General features: G+C 44.9%; 1 protein-coding gene across 1 annotated transcript in view; it reads left to right on the top strand.

Annotated features, from left to right (window-relative positions):
* The first annotated feature begins 4,833 nt into the window (after window positions 1–4,833).
* Window positions 4,834–18,240, top strand: part of LOC126214915 (uncharacterized) — a 100,835-nt gene continuing 87,428 nt past the window's right edge. Inside the window, exon 1 of the mRNA XM_049941556.1 lies at window positions 4,834–4,978. Coding sequence (XP_049797513.1) covers window positions 4,834–4,978 — 145 coding nt within the window. The remainder of the gene's footprint in view (window positions 4,979–18,240) is intronic.

An 18,240-nucleotide genomic window follows, 5' to 3' on the forward strand; every position in this document is an offset into this window, starting at 1 on the left:
ATTGGGACATTCGGTCTACAGGAAGAAGATGCACATGGACTTATGTCTCAATGCTTGGAGTTGCCACCATCCAGCAAAATGTAACACAGTAATGAACACCTTAGTACAAAGAACCTGGTCGATCTGCGACAGCGAGAGTTTGCCGCGTGAGTTAGCACATCTGCGGGAAACCTTCTTTAAGAGCTACACTGAGACACAAATAAGATACACCTTGCGTGCAGACAAGAGGCGGGAGGAGAAACAAGAAGAAGACGAAGCAAAACGTGTGGCGTTTCTGCCGTTTGCTGGACTGCCAACAGACGAGATCATAAAAATATTAAAGAAGCACGAAATAACAGCCATCTTTCGTGCACCAAAAAAGTCAAAGATATGCTTGGCTCAACCAAAGACCAGCTTGGGTTGCAGGCACTGCGCATTTACAGTATTGAATGCGAATGTGGGATGGAATATATCGGGTTGATACAATGATACAATGATACATCAGAAATGTATGACTAGGACAGACAAACAAGTCTGCGGTAGCAAAACATAGCATTATCAAGGGACACACCTTCGAAGAAGCTGTGCAGCACCAACAGTTTCTGGGGCTCGATCTTCAAAGAGGCAGTGGACGTACGACTGCACAACAATTTAGTAAACAGGGGTAGCGGGTTTCAGCTCAGTGCAGCTTGGAATCCCACAATTGACAAAATACATCAGGAACACTCTGATCTGAAGGCAGTGGCATCCGCAGACAGATTGGGTAGCCACCTGGTGTAGATACTGGGCGGCGCCGCAGCCCCTGCCCCCACCAATACCCACGCGGTACTCCCTGCCGGAAGAACGTGATTGGCCAGCCTACAGTAGTGGATGACAGCCAAGCAGCTATATAGATATGCAGAACACAGCATCGCGTCACTTCGCCAGAAGATGATGGGTATGAAACTCATTGAAACATTGCGACAAGATGATGCCACCACTCGGCTGATAACCAGAGAAGAATTCATCAAAGCTTGTTTATCAAGCTCTGATAATCTGTTAGTTAGTAAGGTGAATGTGGTATGTCATTTCCACCACAAAATACATTCAAGAGAGAATAATCAACTTAGCCACACAACCCTGCTGTAATGTAAAAAATTTTGAACATTTCACAAATCAAATACATTTTTCCACTGTGGACTGGAAGAATGTAACTGATAAGAATGCCAAGCAAAAGAAGAACACACCAGAAGAAAGAAGATTTTCCAATTATCTCCAGTAGTCAGTATGATGGATGTGGTGGTTCCCTTCACCAAAACACACTCAATGGGAAAATAAACATTGCACCCATACAATGGAATCTCCCTGCTGTGAGGAAAGAACCGTTTACTATGTTTTGTATTGCAAATAGATTGTTCTTGGTGAACATAGGGATATGACTATCAAAAATACAATACAAAGTAAGGACATACCTAAACAAAGCCGATTTATCAATTTTAAAAAATCTGTTAGTACGGTACATGTGGAGTCTCATTTCCACTGAAAACCTGTTGAAGTGAGAATAAACATTGTAGCCAAACAACAACATTACCCAGCTGTAAAGGATAAAATATTTGCAAAATTTCAAAGAACAAATAAATTATTCTACTGTGAACTTGATGAATATAGGTGATGAGAATGTAAGTAAATGAGAACATACCAGAAGAAAGATTTTCCCAGTCTCTCCAGTAGTCAGTATGCTGGATGTGATGGTTCCCTTACACCAAACACCCAGTGGATGTGAAAATAAACATTGCCACCTGTTGTAACCGCAACAGGAATGCCGTTGACCGCTAATGAAAATGTGGTGGTATCGACTGGAGCGGCTGCGAACAAACAAGAATGGAATGGAAGGACAATCAAGATGACAGACAACCAAGCAAGGTACCAAGATCAACAACAAAGTATTAAGGAACAGGGTCATAAGAGATAACCTCACGAGATCAAACTATGCCCCCTCGTAAACGGAAAGCAAGCACACACAATGTAAACACGATGTCTGTAAGCGAGATGTCAACTGACTCAATTCAAACACCAGACTGCCTCACTGAGTGAGAGACAGGGTATTTTTCTATTGGCCAGTGGGCCACATGCTCCACAGTGGCGCCCCCACATTAGACTCAGGGCCAGGAGCACGCGCAGCCACAGCATTTGGGGTGATTGCTCCAGAGACCTCTAGTGGTCATCAAGTTCCATGCGGTCTCCTGTGGATTTGAAACGCGTGGAGCTTGGTACCAGATCCTTCCCCCCTGAAACTTGTGCATTGGGGTGAAAATGCCCCAGTCTGTGCTGCGGTGTTCGGCAGATGGGAGAAGACCCAGGCTTGTCAACTGCCATTGTCAGGGAGGAGGGGACATCCGAGGTGTCCATCTCAGCCAAGCCAGAGGGCAGGATGTTACAAGGAGCTTCCGATCCACCTCAGGATGGGGAGGGTTGGTGGTAGGCTTGCGGGGATGTAGCAACCAAGGGCAGTGGCAACGACTCGATGACCATGTCTGTAGCCGAAGGAGGTAGTGTAGGAGGAGGTGGCAGCGGTAGTCCCACAGGGGTACATGGATGGAGCTGGTTATGATGGTGGGGCTAGAATCCTTTCGACATGTGCACTGACATCACACACTGACCATGGGCCGTGACGACCATGGCAGGAGCACAGCCCACCTTGCTCCCTTACATGCGGGCCCACAAGGCCATGCTGGGGGCATAACGCTGAGATGGCTAGGAGTGGGGTGGGAAGTTGACAGCTTCAGCAAATGGAGCAGGATCTGCAGCTGTCGCCCATGGAGGAGATTAGTCAGACTATGTCCGTCAATTGGTGTGGTGGGATATGTGCTCAAGAACAGGGTGAGGGCTGATGTGGTTAGAGATGTTTCCACTACCTTTGTCAACTGTTGTTTAAATGTGCGGACAAGCCTCTCCACTGCGCCATCGGAGGAAGGGTGGAAAGGTAGGCTACGGATATGTTTGATACCGTTGACCTGACAGAAGTCGTGGAAGGAGAATGTCGTGGATTGGGGGGCCATTATCGGAGACCAACATGTGAGGCAGGCTCTCAATGGCGAGAACCTAGGTGAGGGCCGTGAGCATGGCCTCTATGGTCGTGGCTGGACGACATATGGGTATTTGGAGTAGTCATCAACGGTAAGTAACCACATGGACCCCAAAAATGGGCCCACAAAACCGAGATGGATGCTATCCCAGGGCCGGTGAGGCACAGGCTAGGGTGCGAATGACTGAGGGGGGCTTGTCTGGTGACAGGCACACACAGTGCACCTGCAAACCAGGCGTTCAATATCGCCATCAATTTCAGGCCAATACACATGCTGGCGAGCCAAAACTTTCATGCAGGACATACCACAGTGCCCAGGGTGTAACAAACTGAGCACATGATGTCGAAAATCTGGAGGGATGACCACCTGATGGGCATCCAACTCAGTGGCCAACAGAAGGACACCATCAACCATGGATAGCCAGTGGGACAGGTGGCGCCAGGGGTTGAAGTCAGTCCACAACCGACGAGTAATATTGGAGGGCCAAAGATGGATCATGTAGCAGAGAACCTGCCGCAAGATAGAGTCTCGGCCCATAGCCATGGCAATGTGAGCAGCCATAAGAGGCAGAACGTACAGCGAATCCTGGTGGGCGGAATCAATGTGAAAGCAGGATTGGGGCCTGATGGGAGACGTGAAGTGTCTGCATTAGCACAGTGAGCGGTGGGCTTATAGCGAATGGTGTAAGTATAATTCTGTAAAAATAATGCCCAGCAGTGGAGACGTTGAGCCGTCCTCTCTGGAAAGTGAGAGTGGGGCCCAAAAAGGGTAACTAAGAGTTAATGGTCTTGCCCCAAAGAGATAGATGTGAAATATCTGGACTGCAAACATTATCGCCAGGGCCTCCTTTTCAATCTGGGAGTAGTTCTGTTGTGCTGTTCTTAACGTATTTGATGCATAAGTGATGGGCTGCTCTGAGCCATTGGTATTCCGATGTGTGAGGACTGCCCCAATGCCGTAGGCCGACGCATTAGCCACAACAACCAAGGTGCGATCCAGAGAGAAGGGAGTAAGTCAAGGGGCGGACTTCAGCATCACCTTTAAATTGAGAAAAGCCTGATCGCAGGCAGGAGTCCAGTCAAAAGGTACCCCTTTGTGATGCAAGTGATTGGAGGGTTGAGCAACAGAGGCAGCTTGGGGCAAGAACTTTAAGTAATAAGTAATCTTTCCCAAAAACACCTGGAGTTCAGATAAGTCCTTGGGATGAGGAAGGGCCTCAATGGCCATGACATTGCAATCCGAAGGGTGAATGCCATCTTTGCTAAGCCAGTGGCCTAAGTATTCCACTTCTAGTTGAAAAAAAACAACACTTGTCCAGGTAACAGCGTAAACCCACAGATTGCAGAGCGTGAAATAAGGTGCTGAGGTTGTGCAAATGTTCATGGTGGACTCATAGTCTATGTGATTGACGTAAGCTTAGTGACAACAGTGCATCCCAGTTTAAGTTATACAATATACAATTATACAATTTATATATATATATATATATATATATATATATATATATATATATATATATATATATATATATAAGTTATACAATTATAAGTATACAATATAGCACTGAAGATGGTCACTCAGTGACAGAAAATCGATTATGCAATAGTAAAAAATATACGACCAATGCTGTCTCTTTTTTCAAGTATACCTGTTACCTGGTCGTAGTGCACAAGACAACATGGAGTCGCCAATCAATAGTCCAAAAATATTTGAAGCCGACGGATGGTCGACGACAAATAGGGTAAGGAGCCAGGGAACATGTTCGTAGGTGGACAGTCCACAAAGGGGAATGGAACCATCGCCACAGGCAACCAAACACCAAGAGGGCGGCAACAATGCAGGAGAGTCCAAGCCACTACATTGCAATATTTATCCGGGAGATGGTGGCGCCAGTGCCGACCTGAAAACTGACATCCTCAGTAAAAAGGCGGAGCGTGAGGAGTAGCCTCCGTGCTGATGGGGCCTCCAGCGGGACGACTGATGGCAGAGCATGTACTGTATCCTGAGGCCCATTAGAGGAAGGACAGGGGTGAGTCGCACGAGTATGACAAACATATCACATGTGGTCCTCCTTCTCACACAGCATGCACGTTTTCCAGCAATGGGGGCAATCAGCTTGAGCATGTGCGGTAAAGCACTGTGGGCAAGATGGAAGCTGGCCACATGACCAGCTCTGATGCCATAGAGACATCAGACAAAGAGGAGTCCCGATGGCACTGGCCTCTGTTGGCTGGGCCACATCGACATTGCAAGGGTGGAACCCACAGAGATGCGTCGATCGCCGCCACTTGCAGCTGAGCCTTGAGACACTCATTAGCCACCTGAGCAATTTCAGATGGTGGGCAATTCGGAGAATCTCTTCCAATGAGGGATTATTGAGTTTCAACGCCTCAGTGTGGACCTCAGTATGGGGAGCCAGCTGAACCACCACATCCCGGATCAGGGAGTCCACATAGGAAGCCTTACATTGCTGATTGGTGCATTTAAAATCACATTGATCGCTGAGATCCTGCAAGTCCATAATTGTCCAGGCTGTTTATGGCACTGGTAGAACTCTTGCTGAGGGGCGACCACATAGTAGCACTGTGAATAATAGTTTGTCAGCAAAAGGCATATATCCTGGAAAGAGAGAGCTACAGGATCAGACAAGGGTGCCAACTTGCAGAGAAGAAAGAATGTGTCTGGGGTGGCCCAAGACAAAAACAGTGGCCACTGCAGTGGGTCATCCGTGATTTGAAAAGCCGTGAAATGTTGTTTCAGCCAATGTAAGTATGTTTTACAGTCTTCTTTAGCGTCATTAAAAGTTGGGAATGACAGCGGATGTGGGGAAAGCATCGGACACCCGAGGACTTGGAAGCTGTTGTGGTAATGCGTCCCGGGCATCAACTGTATCCATTAGCAACCACATCGACTTTTGTAGTTTGTCTAACTGGAGGCTGCTGCTGCTGCACGAGCTGCTGATGTTGTTGTTGCAACAGACAGACCAACTTAGCCTCCACGGGAACAACTATTACCGTTTACCTTGTCACCAAAATGTTGTAACAACGGCAGGAACGGTCGGGGGATTGCCACTAACGAAAATGCGGCGGGACGAATGGTAGCGGCCGGCGAACAAACAAGTCAGACGAATGGGAATGGAAGGACAAGCACGATGACAGACAACCAAGAAGACACCAAGATCAACAAGAAAGTATTAAACAATGGTGTCACAAGAGATAACCTCAAGAAATTAAAACAACATCCCCTCGCAAACAGGAAGAAAGCACACGCAACGTAAACACGATGTCTATAAGCGAGATATCAACCAACTCAAGGCGAACACCAGACTGCCTCACCAAATTTTTTTTCTTTATTGTTATTTTAACACTTTATACAAAACGTGGGCCGGCAGCGGCAATATTACGCCGCTCTTCGGCCACAGATAGTACAAATAGAAACAAGGAAGATACAGAAAAACAAAACATAATGGTGGACAAAAAACAGTAGACACATGAGTAAAAAACACGGAGCCATTTACAGGTGTAGTAAAATAAAAAACGTTCAGCACTTGTACACAAACACTGATGACTGAAATGACACACGTGAACGATGGAGCATGGGCGGTGAAAACACCAAGGCACTAAAACGACGGCACACACAAAGAACCGATGGTGATGATCTCCGGCACGCAAATGGTCACTTGACGTGTACGAGTCCGGGGACCTGCCAAAGGGGGAAAAGGTGGGGGAGGAAGGAGAGGTGAGGGTGTAGATGCCAGTGCCAGAGGAGATGGAAGGTGGAGGAAAGATGGTACGGGGGGGGGGGGGGGTAGGGGAAGCCCAGGGGAAGCAGGGGGGAAGGAAGGGAGTAGGAAGAGAAGGCAGAGAGGGTGCCCTAAGGAAAAAACACAGGGTGTGGAAGGGGAGGATCAAAATTGGTAGGGGGGGGGGAGATGGAGGAGAGAAGGACATCATCAGGGAGTTGGTGGAAGCCACCATGGGTGAGGGTATGGAGAGTGGGGGGATGGAGAGCAGGAGGGAGGTGGGAATACAGGCGCGGCAGTGGACGGGGGTGGGAGAGGATGGGAGAGACAAGCAGGTGAGGGGGATGAAGTTTACGGGAGTTGTAGAGGATCTGCATCCATGGCTAGCCGAGTGAGAGGCAGCCGCATAAATAGACGACATCATATGTCGCTAGTGACCGCTGGGACCACGTGCTTCGCAGAGGCGTCCTCACGTTGGACTCGAGGCCAGGAGCTCAGGCAGCCACAGCTTACGGTGCGACTGCTGCACAGACCTCTAGTGGTCATCGAGTTCCATGCCGTCTGATGCGGATTCGAAACCCACAGCACTCGGTACCAGACACCCATACAATGGAATCTCCCTACCATGAGGAAAGTAAGATTTGCAACATTTTGTAAAGCAAATAGATCGTTCCTAGTGACCTTAGGAATATGACTTTTAAAAATATAAAGCAAACTTAGGACATACCTAAACAAAGCAGATTTATCAAGTTCCGAAAATCTATTATTCAGTATGGTGCGTGTGGTGTCTCATTTCCAGCAAAAACACATTGAAGGGAGAATAAACATCTACATCTACATCTACATGGTTACTCTGCAATTCACACTTAAGGGCCTGAAAGAGGGTTCATCGAACCATTTTCATACTACGTCTCTACCATTCCACTCTCGAATGGCGCATGGGAAAAAGGAACACCTAAATCTTTCCGTTCGAGCGCTAATTTCTCTTATTTTATTATGATGATCATTCCTCTCTACACAGGTGGGTGTCAACAAAATATTTTCGCATTCGGAAGAGAAAGTTGGTGACTGAAATTCCGTAAATAGATCTCGCCGCAATGAAAACTGCCTTTGTTTCAGTGACTGCCACCCCAACTCGCGTATCATATCAGTGACACTCTCACCCCTATTTCGCGATAACACGAAACGAGCTGCCCTTCTTTTCACTTTTTCGATGTCCTCCATCAATCCTACCTGGTAAGGATCCTACTTCGCACAACAATATTCCAGCAGAGGACGGACAAGTGTAATGTAGGCTGTCTCTTTAGTGGGTTTGTCGCATCTTCTAAGTGTTCTGCCAACAAAGTGCACTCTTTGTCTCGCCTTCTTTACAATATTATCTATGTGGTATTGCCAATTCAAGTTGCTCGTAATTGTAATTCATAGGTACTTAGTCAAATTGACAGTCCATAGATTTGTGCGATTTATTGTATACCCGAAATTTATCGGATTTCTTTTAGTACCCATGTGGATGACCTTGCACTTTTCTTTGTTTAGTGCCAATTGCCACTTTTCGCACCATACAGAAATTGTCTCTAGATCATTTTGTAATTGTAATTGATCGTCTGATGATTTTACTAGATGGTAAATTACAGCATCATCTGCAAAAAATCTAAGGGGGCTGCTCAGATTATCACCTAGATCATTTATGTAAATTAGGAACAGCAGAGGGCCTATGACACTACCTTGCTGAACGCCAGATATCACTTCTGTTCTGTTCGATGATTTACCGTCTATCACTACGAACTGTGACCTCGCTGAGAGGAAATCACGAATCCAGTCACACAACTGAGACGATACTCCATATGCACGCAATTTGATTAATAGTCGCTTGTGGGGAGCGGTATCAAAAACCCTCTGGAAATCTAGGAATATGGAATCGATCTGAGATCCCTTGTCGACAGCACTCGTTACTTCATGTAGTTGCACAAGAACGATATTTTCTGAATCCGTGTTGGTTATGTATCAATAAGTCATTTTCTTCAAGGTGATTCATAATGTTCGAGTACAGTATATGCTCCAAAATCCTACTGCAAATTGAGGTCAGTGATATGGGTTTGTAATTCAATGGGTTACTCCTATTTCATTTTTTGAATATCGGTGTGACCTGTGCTACTTTCCAGTCTTTAGGAACAGACCTTTCGTCAAGTGAGCGGTTGTATAGGATTGCTAGGAAAGGCGCTCTTGTGTCTGCATACGCTGAAAGGAACCTGATTGGTATACCATCTGGGCCACAAAACTTGCCTTTCTTAAGTGATCTGAGTTCTTTCGCAACATCTAAGACAGCTACTTTTATGTCACTCATGCTAACAGCTGTTCTGGTTCCGAATTGTGGAATATTTACTTCGTCTTCTTACGTGAAGGAATTATGGAAAACTGTGTTTAGTAACTCCGCTTTAGTAGCACCATCTTTGGTAACATTTCCATCGCTATCGCGCAGTGACGGTATTGACTGTTTCTTTGCCACTGGTGTACTTTATATACATCCAGAATCTCTTTGGGTTTTCTACCATATTTTGAGACAATGTTTCATTGTGGAAACTATTAAAAGCATCTCGCATTGACGTCCACACTAAATTTCGAGGTTCCGTGAAACTTAGCCAGTCATGAGGATTTTGCGTTCTTCTGAGTTTGGCATGCTTTTTTCGTTGCTTCTGCAACAGTGTTCTGACGCGTTTTGTGCACCATGGTGGATCACTCCAGTCTCTTATTAACTTATGCGGTATGAATCTCTATTGCTGTCGATACTGTACCTTTGAATTTGGGCCATATCTGGTCTATATTTACATAATTAGCTTGGAAAGAATGGAGACTCTCTCTTAGGAAGGCATCATGCGAATTTTTATCTACTGTTTTACATAGATATAGTTTGTGTTTATTTTAAGAGGGTTTGGTTGATATGGTTTTGAGCCTCGCTACAATGACCTTGTGTTCACTAATCCTTGTATCCATCACGACGCTCTCTACTAGATCAGGATTATTTGTGACTAAGAGGTCAAGTGTATTTTTACAACCATTTACAATTCATGTGGGCTCATGAACTAATTGTTCAAAGTAATTCTCAGAGAAAGCATTTAGTACAATTTCGGAAGATGTTTTCTGTCTACCACTGGCTTTGAACGTGTATTTTCGCCAACAAATCGCGGGTACATTGAAGTCTCCACCAATTATAACTCTATGAGTGGGGTACTTATTTGTAACGAGATTCAAGTTTTCCTTGATCCGTTCAGCTATTATATCATCTGACTCGGGGGCGTCGTTAGAAAGAGCCAATTATTATTTTGGCACGGCTGTTGAGTATAACCTCTACCCATAGTAATTTGCAGGAACTATTTATTTCAGCTTCACTACAAGATAAACTACTACAAACAGGCACAAACAGACTACCACCTACTTTATTTAATCTATCCTTTCTGAGCACAGTTTGCGCCTCTGTAAAAAATTTGGCAGAATTTGTCTCCGGCTTTAGCCAGCTTTCTGTTCCTATAACGATTTCAGCTTCAGTGCTTTCTATCAGCACTTGAAGCTCTGGTACTTTTCCAACACAGCTACGACAATTTACAGCTACAATACCGACTGTTGCTTGGTCAATTCTTGTCGTTCCTTTGACTGCACCCTTTGAGACTGGAGCCCTTTTTGATCTTTCCCGAGACGGTCTAACTTAAAAAACCGCCCTGTCCATGCCACACAGCCCGTGCTACACGTGTAGCCGCCTCCTGTGTGTAGTGGACACCTGACCTATTTAGCGGAACCCGAAACCCCACCACCCTATGGCGCAAGTCGAGAAATCTACAGCCCACATGGTCGCAGAACCGTCTGAGCCTCTGATTCAGACCCTCCACTCGGCTCTGTACCAAAGGTCCACAACTGGTCCTGTCGACGATGCTGCTCATGATGGTGAGCTCTGCCTTCATCTCGCTATCAAGACTGGCAGTCTTCACCAACTCAGATAGCCGCCGGAAACCAGAGAAAATCTCTTCCGATCCATAGCGACACACATCATTAATGCCGACATGAGCCACTACCCGCAGTTGGCTGCGCCCTGTACCCTTCATGGCATCCGGAAGGACCCTTTCCACATCATGGATGACTCCCCCCAGTATGCACACAGAGTGCACATTGGCTCTCTTCCCGTCCTTAGCTGTCATATCCCTAAGGGGCTCCATCACTCGCCTTCCCCATGACAAGCAATCCCACCCTCTGCACTTGTCCGGACCTCTCAGGAAGACCGGCCACTGCCGCAACAGGGGAGGCCGCCCTTGCTTGCTCAGAAGTACTTTCAGCACTGGGCAGAACCTCAAACCTGTTACGGAGGCATAAGGGTACAGCCTTGCGACCAGCACCAACTTTCGCGTTCCACCCAGGCATCCGCGACCCCGCCACGGTTCGCCAATCACCGTCAGGCAAGTGTCGACCGGCAGAGACGTCTGAATCCGAGGGCGCAGTGGCATCAGAGATTCCAGGCAATGCTACAGGTTCCAGAGGCGCCAAAGCGCTCGCCTTGGTTGTCCTAATGTCACCACGGCCCAAGGCAACAGCCTGGAACCTGTCGACCATGGCCAACACAGCTTCCAGCTGTTTACAGACGGTGGCCAATTCCCCCTGAATCCGTACACAACAGGCGCAGTCCCTATCCGTCATTAACAACTTTTTTTCCTCTCTTTTATCTCACAAGCTGTTTAAAACAAACAGATGACTGACTACTACGCGAATTTACACTATACGGGTACTAAAACGTGATGCTACAACTCTCAAATACTATAATACACGCGAAAATTATGACTTAAACTATACTAGCACACAAAAACAGGCAAAGAAATTAAGAATTAAACTATAAAACAAATAAGTGAGCTAAGAGTATGACTCGCTGCTGGCTGCTGCTTATCCAATGGCGGCAGGATCGCAACACAACCAGATAACCCTGCTGTAAAGGACAAAACATTTACATTTCACATATTAAATAAATTAAACCACTGTTAACTTGATGAATGTAACTGATAAGAATATATAACAAAAGATGGACATACCAAAAGAAAGTCGCTTTTCCTATACGCTCCTGTAGTCAGTATGCTGGATGTGGTGGTTCCCTTCCACCAAAAACTCAGTCAATGCCAATAGCGAGTTCTTAGTGAACATCGGGATATAGCTATGAGAAATATAAAGCAAAGGAAGGACATACCTAAACTAAGCAGATTTATCAAGCTCCAAAAACCAGTTAGTTAGTGTGGTGAATGTGGTGTCTCATTTCCACCAAAAACCCGTTGAAGGGAGAATAAACATTACACCCACAAAACCAGGTCACCCTCCTGTAAAGGACAAGAAATTTAGTACATTTCGCAAGTCAAATAAATTATTCCACAGTGAACTTGATTAATATAACTGGTAAGAATGTAAGGCAAAAGAAGGATATACCAAAAGAAAAAAGATTTTCCCAGCAACTCCTGTAGTCAGTATGTTGGATGTGGTGGTTGCCTTCCACCAAAAACCCAGTCAACGAGAAAATAAACGTTGCACCAATACAATGGGATCTCCCTGCTATGGGAAAACAACGACTTCCTACATTTTGTAATCCAAATAGATCGTTCTTAATGAACATAGGGATATGAAAATAAAAATGAAAGGAAAGACATATCTAAACAAAGAAGATTTATCAATATTGTATCTGCGACCGTTCCAGTCGTGGGGTTGCCGACAATGAAAGCGCAGCGGGACCAAACGGGAGCGGCCTGTGAACAAACAAAATTACCAGGGAAAGATGGAAACGCATAACGACGAATGAACGAACAAGACCTAACGAACAACAACACACAAATAGCAACTGGGTCACAAGTGAACCCTCACGAATCCACAACGTCTACTCGTACATGGAAAGCAAGTAAACACGCCGTCTGTGGGCGAGTTGTTGATAGACTAACGCGAATATCAGATTATCTGCTGAGTGAGAGGCAGGCGCTTAAACACCTGATAGAGTACATTGCTACTGGCCGCTAGGACCAAGTGCTCCACCGTGGCGCCCTCACATGCACGAAGGCAAGGAGTGCGAGCGCACTCACGGCTAATGGCGCGACGGCTGGAGACACCTCTAGTGGTAACTGAGGTCCATGACATCTGGCGCGGATTCGAAACACGCGGCACTCGGTACCAGAATCAAGATCCAAAAATCTCATAGTAACTATGGTGCAAGTGGTGTCTCATTTACACCAAAAACCAGGTGAAAGGAGAATAAATTATAGCTGCACAACCAGATTACCCTGCTCTAAAGGTCAAAAACATTACCACGTATCACCAATCAAGTAAATCATACCACTGTTAACTTGATCAATATAACTAATAGGAATCTAAATCAAAAGAAGGACATACCACGAAAAGGAAGAATTTCCTCGTATATCACACAGAAACACCCAGTCAATGGGTAAGTAAACACTGCACCCATACAATGTAATCTACCTGCTGTGAGGAAAGAAAAACTTGCTACATTTTGTAAAGCAAATCGATTGTTCTTAATAAACATAGGGATCTGACAATCAAAAATAAAAAACAAAGGAAGGACATAACTAAATAAAGCAGATTTATCAATATCCGAAAATCTGGTAGTATGGTGCATGTGGTGTTAGACTACCCTGCTGTACAGGACAAAAAATTTACAACATTTCAAAATCAAATAAACTATTCTACTATTAACTTGATGAATTTAACTGATAACAATATATAGGAACAGAAGGGTATACCAAAAGAAAGAAGGATTTCCCAATATCTCCTGTAGTCGGTATGCTGGATGTGGTGGTTCCCTTCCACGAAAAACCCAGTCGATGGAAAAATAAACATTGCACACATACAGTGGAATCTCCCTGCTGTGAGGAAAAAAAGAGTCACTACATTTTATAAATCAAATACATCATTCTTAGTGACCATAGGAAAATGACTTTTAAAAATTTAATGCAAAGGAAGGAAACACCTAAACAAATTGATTGTTCTTAATAAACATACTGATCTGACAATCAAAAATAAAAGACAAAGGAAGGACATAACTAAATAAAGCAGATTTATCAAGTTCTGGAAATCTGTTACTTAAAATGGTGCATGTGGCGTCTCTTTTTCACGAAGAAGCCGCTGAGGGGAGAATAAACATTGTAGCACACAATCAGAACGCCACGCTGTAAATGACAAAAACTTTACAACATTTCGCAAATCAAGTCAATTATTTCACTGTTAACTTGATAAATATAACTGATAAGAATGTAAAGCAAAATACGTACATAATAAAATATGGAAGATAGGCTGGTAGTCGGTATGAGGGAGGTGGTGGTTCCCTTCCACCTAAAACCCAGTTGATGGTTGGTTGGTTTGTGAGGGGTTGAAGGAAACAGATTACAAAGGCCATCCTTTCCTTGTTTCAGGACCATAAAAGTCAACAAGGAATAAAAAAAAAGAAGATTGTTCTTAGAGAACTTACAGATATGACTTTTAAGAATATAAAGCAAACGAAGGACATACCAAAAGAAAGAACATTTATCCAGGATCTCCCATAGTCAGTATCGTGGATGAAGTGTCTCTGTCCACCAAAAATCCAGTCGATTGGAGAATAAACATTGCAGTCCTTTAACCAGATCACCCTGGTGTAGAGGACAAATTATTTACTACATTTCGTAAATGAAATAGATCATTCTGAGTTAAACCCTGAGGATGTACTTTTAAAAATAATAGTACGGAGGAAGGATGTTGTTGTTGTTGTGGTCTTCAGTCCTGAGACTGGTTTGATGCAGCTCTCCATGCTACTCTATCCTGTGCAAGCCTCTTCGTCTCCCAGTACCTACTGCAGCCTACATCCTTCTGAATCTGCTTAGTGTATTCATCCCTTGGTCTCCCTCTACAATTTTTACCCCCCACGCTGCCCGCCAGTACTAAATTGGTGATCCCTTGATGCCTCAGAACATGTCCTACCAACCGATCCCTTCTTCTAGTCAAGTTGTGCCACAAACTCCTCTTCACCCCAATTCTAATCAATACCTCATCATTAGTTATGTGATCTACCCATCTAATCTTCAGCATTCTTCTGTAGCACCTCATTTCGTAAGATTCTATTCTCTTCTTGTCCAAACTATTTATCGTCCATGTTTCACTTCCATACATGGCTACACTCCATACAAATACTTTCAGAAACGACTTCCTGACACTTAAATCAATACTCGATGTTAAAAAAATTTCTCTCCTGCAGAAACGCTTTGGTTGCCATGCCAGTCTACATTTTATATGCTCTCTACTTCGACCATCATCAGTAATTTTACTCCCCAAATAGCAAAACTCCTTTACTACTTTAAGTGTCTTATTTCCTAATCTAATTCCCTCAGCATCACCCGACTTAATTCGACTACATTCCATTATCCTCGTTTTGCTTTTGTTGATGTTCGCCTTATATCCTCCTTTCAAGACACTGTCCATTCCGTTCAACCGCTCTTCCAAGTCCTTTGCTGTCTCTGACAGAATTACAATGTCATCGGCGAACCTCAAGGTTTTTATTTCTTCTTCATGGATTTTAATACCTACTCCGAAAATGTCTTTTGTTTCCTTTACTGCTTGCTCAATATACAGATTGAATAGCATCGGGGAGTGGCTACAACACTGTCTCACTCCCTTCCCAACCACTGCTTCCCTTTCATGTCCCTTGACTCTTTATAACTGCCATCTGGTTTCTGTATAAATTGTAAATAGCCTTTCGCTCCCTGTATATTACCCCTGCCACCTTCAGAATTTGAGAGTATTCGGGTCAACATTGTCAAAAGCTTTCTCTAAGTCTACAAATGCTAGAAACATAGGTTTGCCTTTCCTTAATCTTTCTTCTAAGATAAGTCGTAGGGTCAGTATTGCCTCACGAGTTCCGACATTTCTACGGAATCCAAACTGATCTTCCCCGAGGTCGGCTTCTAGTTTTTGCATTCGTCTGTAAAGAATTCGCGTTAGTATTTTGCAGCTGTGACTTCTTAAACTGATAGTTCGGTAATTTTCACATCTGTCAACACCTGCTTTCTTTGGGATTGGAGGAGGAAGGATATAGCAAAAGAAGTGAGATTTGTCAAGTTCTCCACCTCTCATAGAAAGTACGGTGCAAATGAAGTTATATTTCCTCCAGAAACTCCATCGATGGAAGAATAAATGTTGCAGTCGCACAGTCCTTAGGTCTCCAATGAATTGCCGTTTATCATCTGCATTTCTACTTGGTGTTGCAATGTTAATGGCCAGTAGTGTAGTTTTTACACTTTCAGTAAGTTACATAACGGCGAATGTTCTTTGACTGTACTTCCAAGAGGAAGTATTCGTACCTGAAAGATCGCTGCTTCTTACGCCGCCTCATTCTTTTCTGCGATCTCGATTTTCTTGCCTGGTTTTCACAGGCCCCGCTGCGTTTGCTGTAAATAGGGAGCTATTAAGGTGTCTGATAGGCTGCAGTTTAGAACTATCAAGAAGAAGCTCTTCTACGTTCATCAAATCACAGAGAAAAAGGCTTCGCTAAGATTGTGATCAGCAAATACTGCAGAGGGACGGTCTGCATTGTGTTGTAACAGTGAGCTAGAGGCGCGCTCTGCACTTATTGCCGAGAAAAGAACTCTGCTGTATCTGTACTGAAAGATTCCAACGGGCTTTCTACACACATCGGGAGTATTTGAATACCTGTCCAGAATGGTTGTATGGATCAGTGGACAACTGATGAGAGAAAACGGTCACTAAATCAGAATGACTAAACAGAGCAGGCAGAGTAGGCAGTTAAGCAGAATTTGTGGACAAATAATGCTCACGATTCTACAACTCGACGCAAAAAAAACTCGGTTGCAGCCCCACATTAACATGTACAGTTTCAGAAATGATCACTAAACATAAGACATATCTACAATTTATTATATTATGACAAGAAACTACGTAACTCTATAAAAATCAACATGGATTTCGCAAACAGAGATCCTGCGAAACTCAGCTCGCACTGTTCCTCCGTGAGATCCGTAGTGCCGTGGACAACGGCGCTCTGGTTCATGCCGTGTTCCTTGATTTCAATAAGGCATTTGACACCGTCCCGCAATGCCGTTTAATGAAAAAAAGAAATACGAGCTTACAGACTATCGGAGCAGCCTTGCGATTCGATTCAAGACTTTCTTGCAGACACAACTTAACACGCCACTCGAAATCGACAAATGTAAAGGTAATGTCCGGAGTACCACAGGGAAGTGTGACGGGATCGTTGCTATTTCCAATACACACACACATCAAAAAAAGTTTTGCATCAGCCCAGTTCCCAGAACTCCTGAAGACAGATGTTGATTGTTGATACTGTATCACAGGCACAGTCCCTTTGACTGTTCAGAGAAGTCACTAAACCCGCCAAAAGATGTAAATAATCATACATGAGCAGCGCCTATTCGACGGAGGGGGTCCGACAGCCGATCAGTTCCAGTTATTCCACCAGGAAGGAGGTACACGGCTCGTATTGTCTGTAGTTCAACCGTGCCTAGACGGTCAATTCCGCGGTTCGATAACGTCCGCGTTGTTACTTTGTGCCAGGAAGGGCTCTCAACAAGGGAAGTGTCTAGGCGTCTCGTAGTGAACCAAAGCGATGTTGTTCGGACATGGCGAAGATACAGGGAGACAGGAACTCGCTTAGGCCGTCCAAGGGCTATTACTGCAGTGGATGACCATTACCTTCGGATTATGGCTCGGAGAAACCCTGACTGCAACGCCACCATGTTGAGTAATGCTTTTCGTGCAGCCACAGGACGTCGTGTTACGACTCAAACTGTGTGCAATAGGCTGTCTGATGCGCAACTTCACTCCCGACGTCCCTGTCGAGGTCCATCTTTGCAACCAATACACCGTGCAGTGCGGTGCAGATGGGCCCAACAACATGCCAAATAGACCGCTCAGGATTGGCATCACGTTCTCTTCACCGATGAGTGTCGCTATGCCTTCAACCACACAATCGTCACAGATGTGTTTGGAGGCCTGCCGGTCAGGCTGAATGCCTTAGACACAATGTCCAGTGAGTGGAGCAATGTGAAGGTTCCCTGCTGTTTTGGGATGGCATTGTGTGGGGCAGACCTACGGCGCTAGTGGTCATGGAAGGCGCCATAATGGCTGTACGACACGTGAATGCCATCCCCTGACAACAATATCAGCAGCATACTGGAGAGGCATTCGTCTTCAAGGAGGATGATTCGCGCTCCCATCGTGCATATTTTGTGAATTAGTTCCTTTAGGATAACGGCATCGCTTCACTAGAGTGGCCAGCATGTTCTCCAGACATGAACCCCATCGAACATGCCTAGGATACACTGCAAAGGGCTGTTTATGGACGAGGTGACCCACTAACCACTCAGAGGGATCTACGCTGAACCGCCATTGATGAGTGGGACAATCTGGACCAACAGTGCC

Source organism: Schistocerca nitens, chromosome 12, assembly GCF_023898315.1.
Source record: "Schistocerca nitens isolate TAMUIC-IGC-003100 chromosome 12, iqSchNite1.1, whole genome shotgun sequence".
In the NCBI taxonomy this organism is placed as follows: domain Eukaryota; kingdom Metazoa; phylum Arthropoda; class Insecta; order Orthoptera; family Acrididae; genus Schistocerca; species Schistocerca nitens.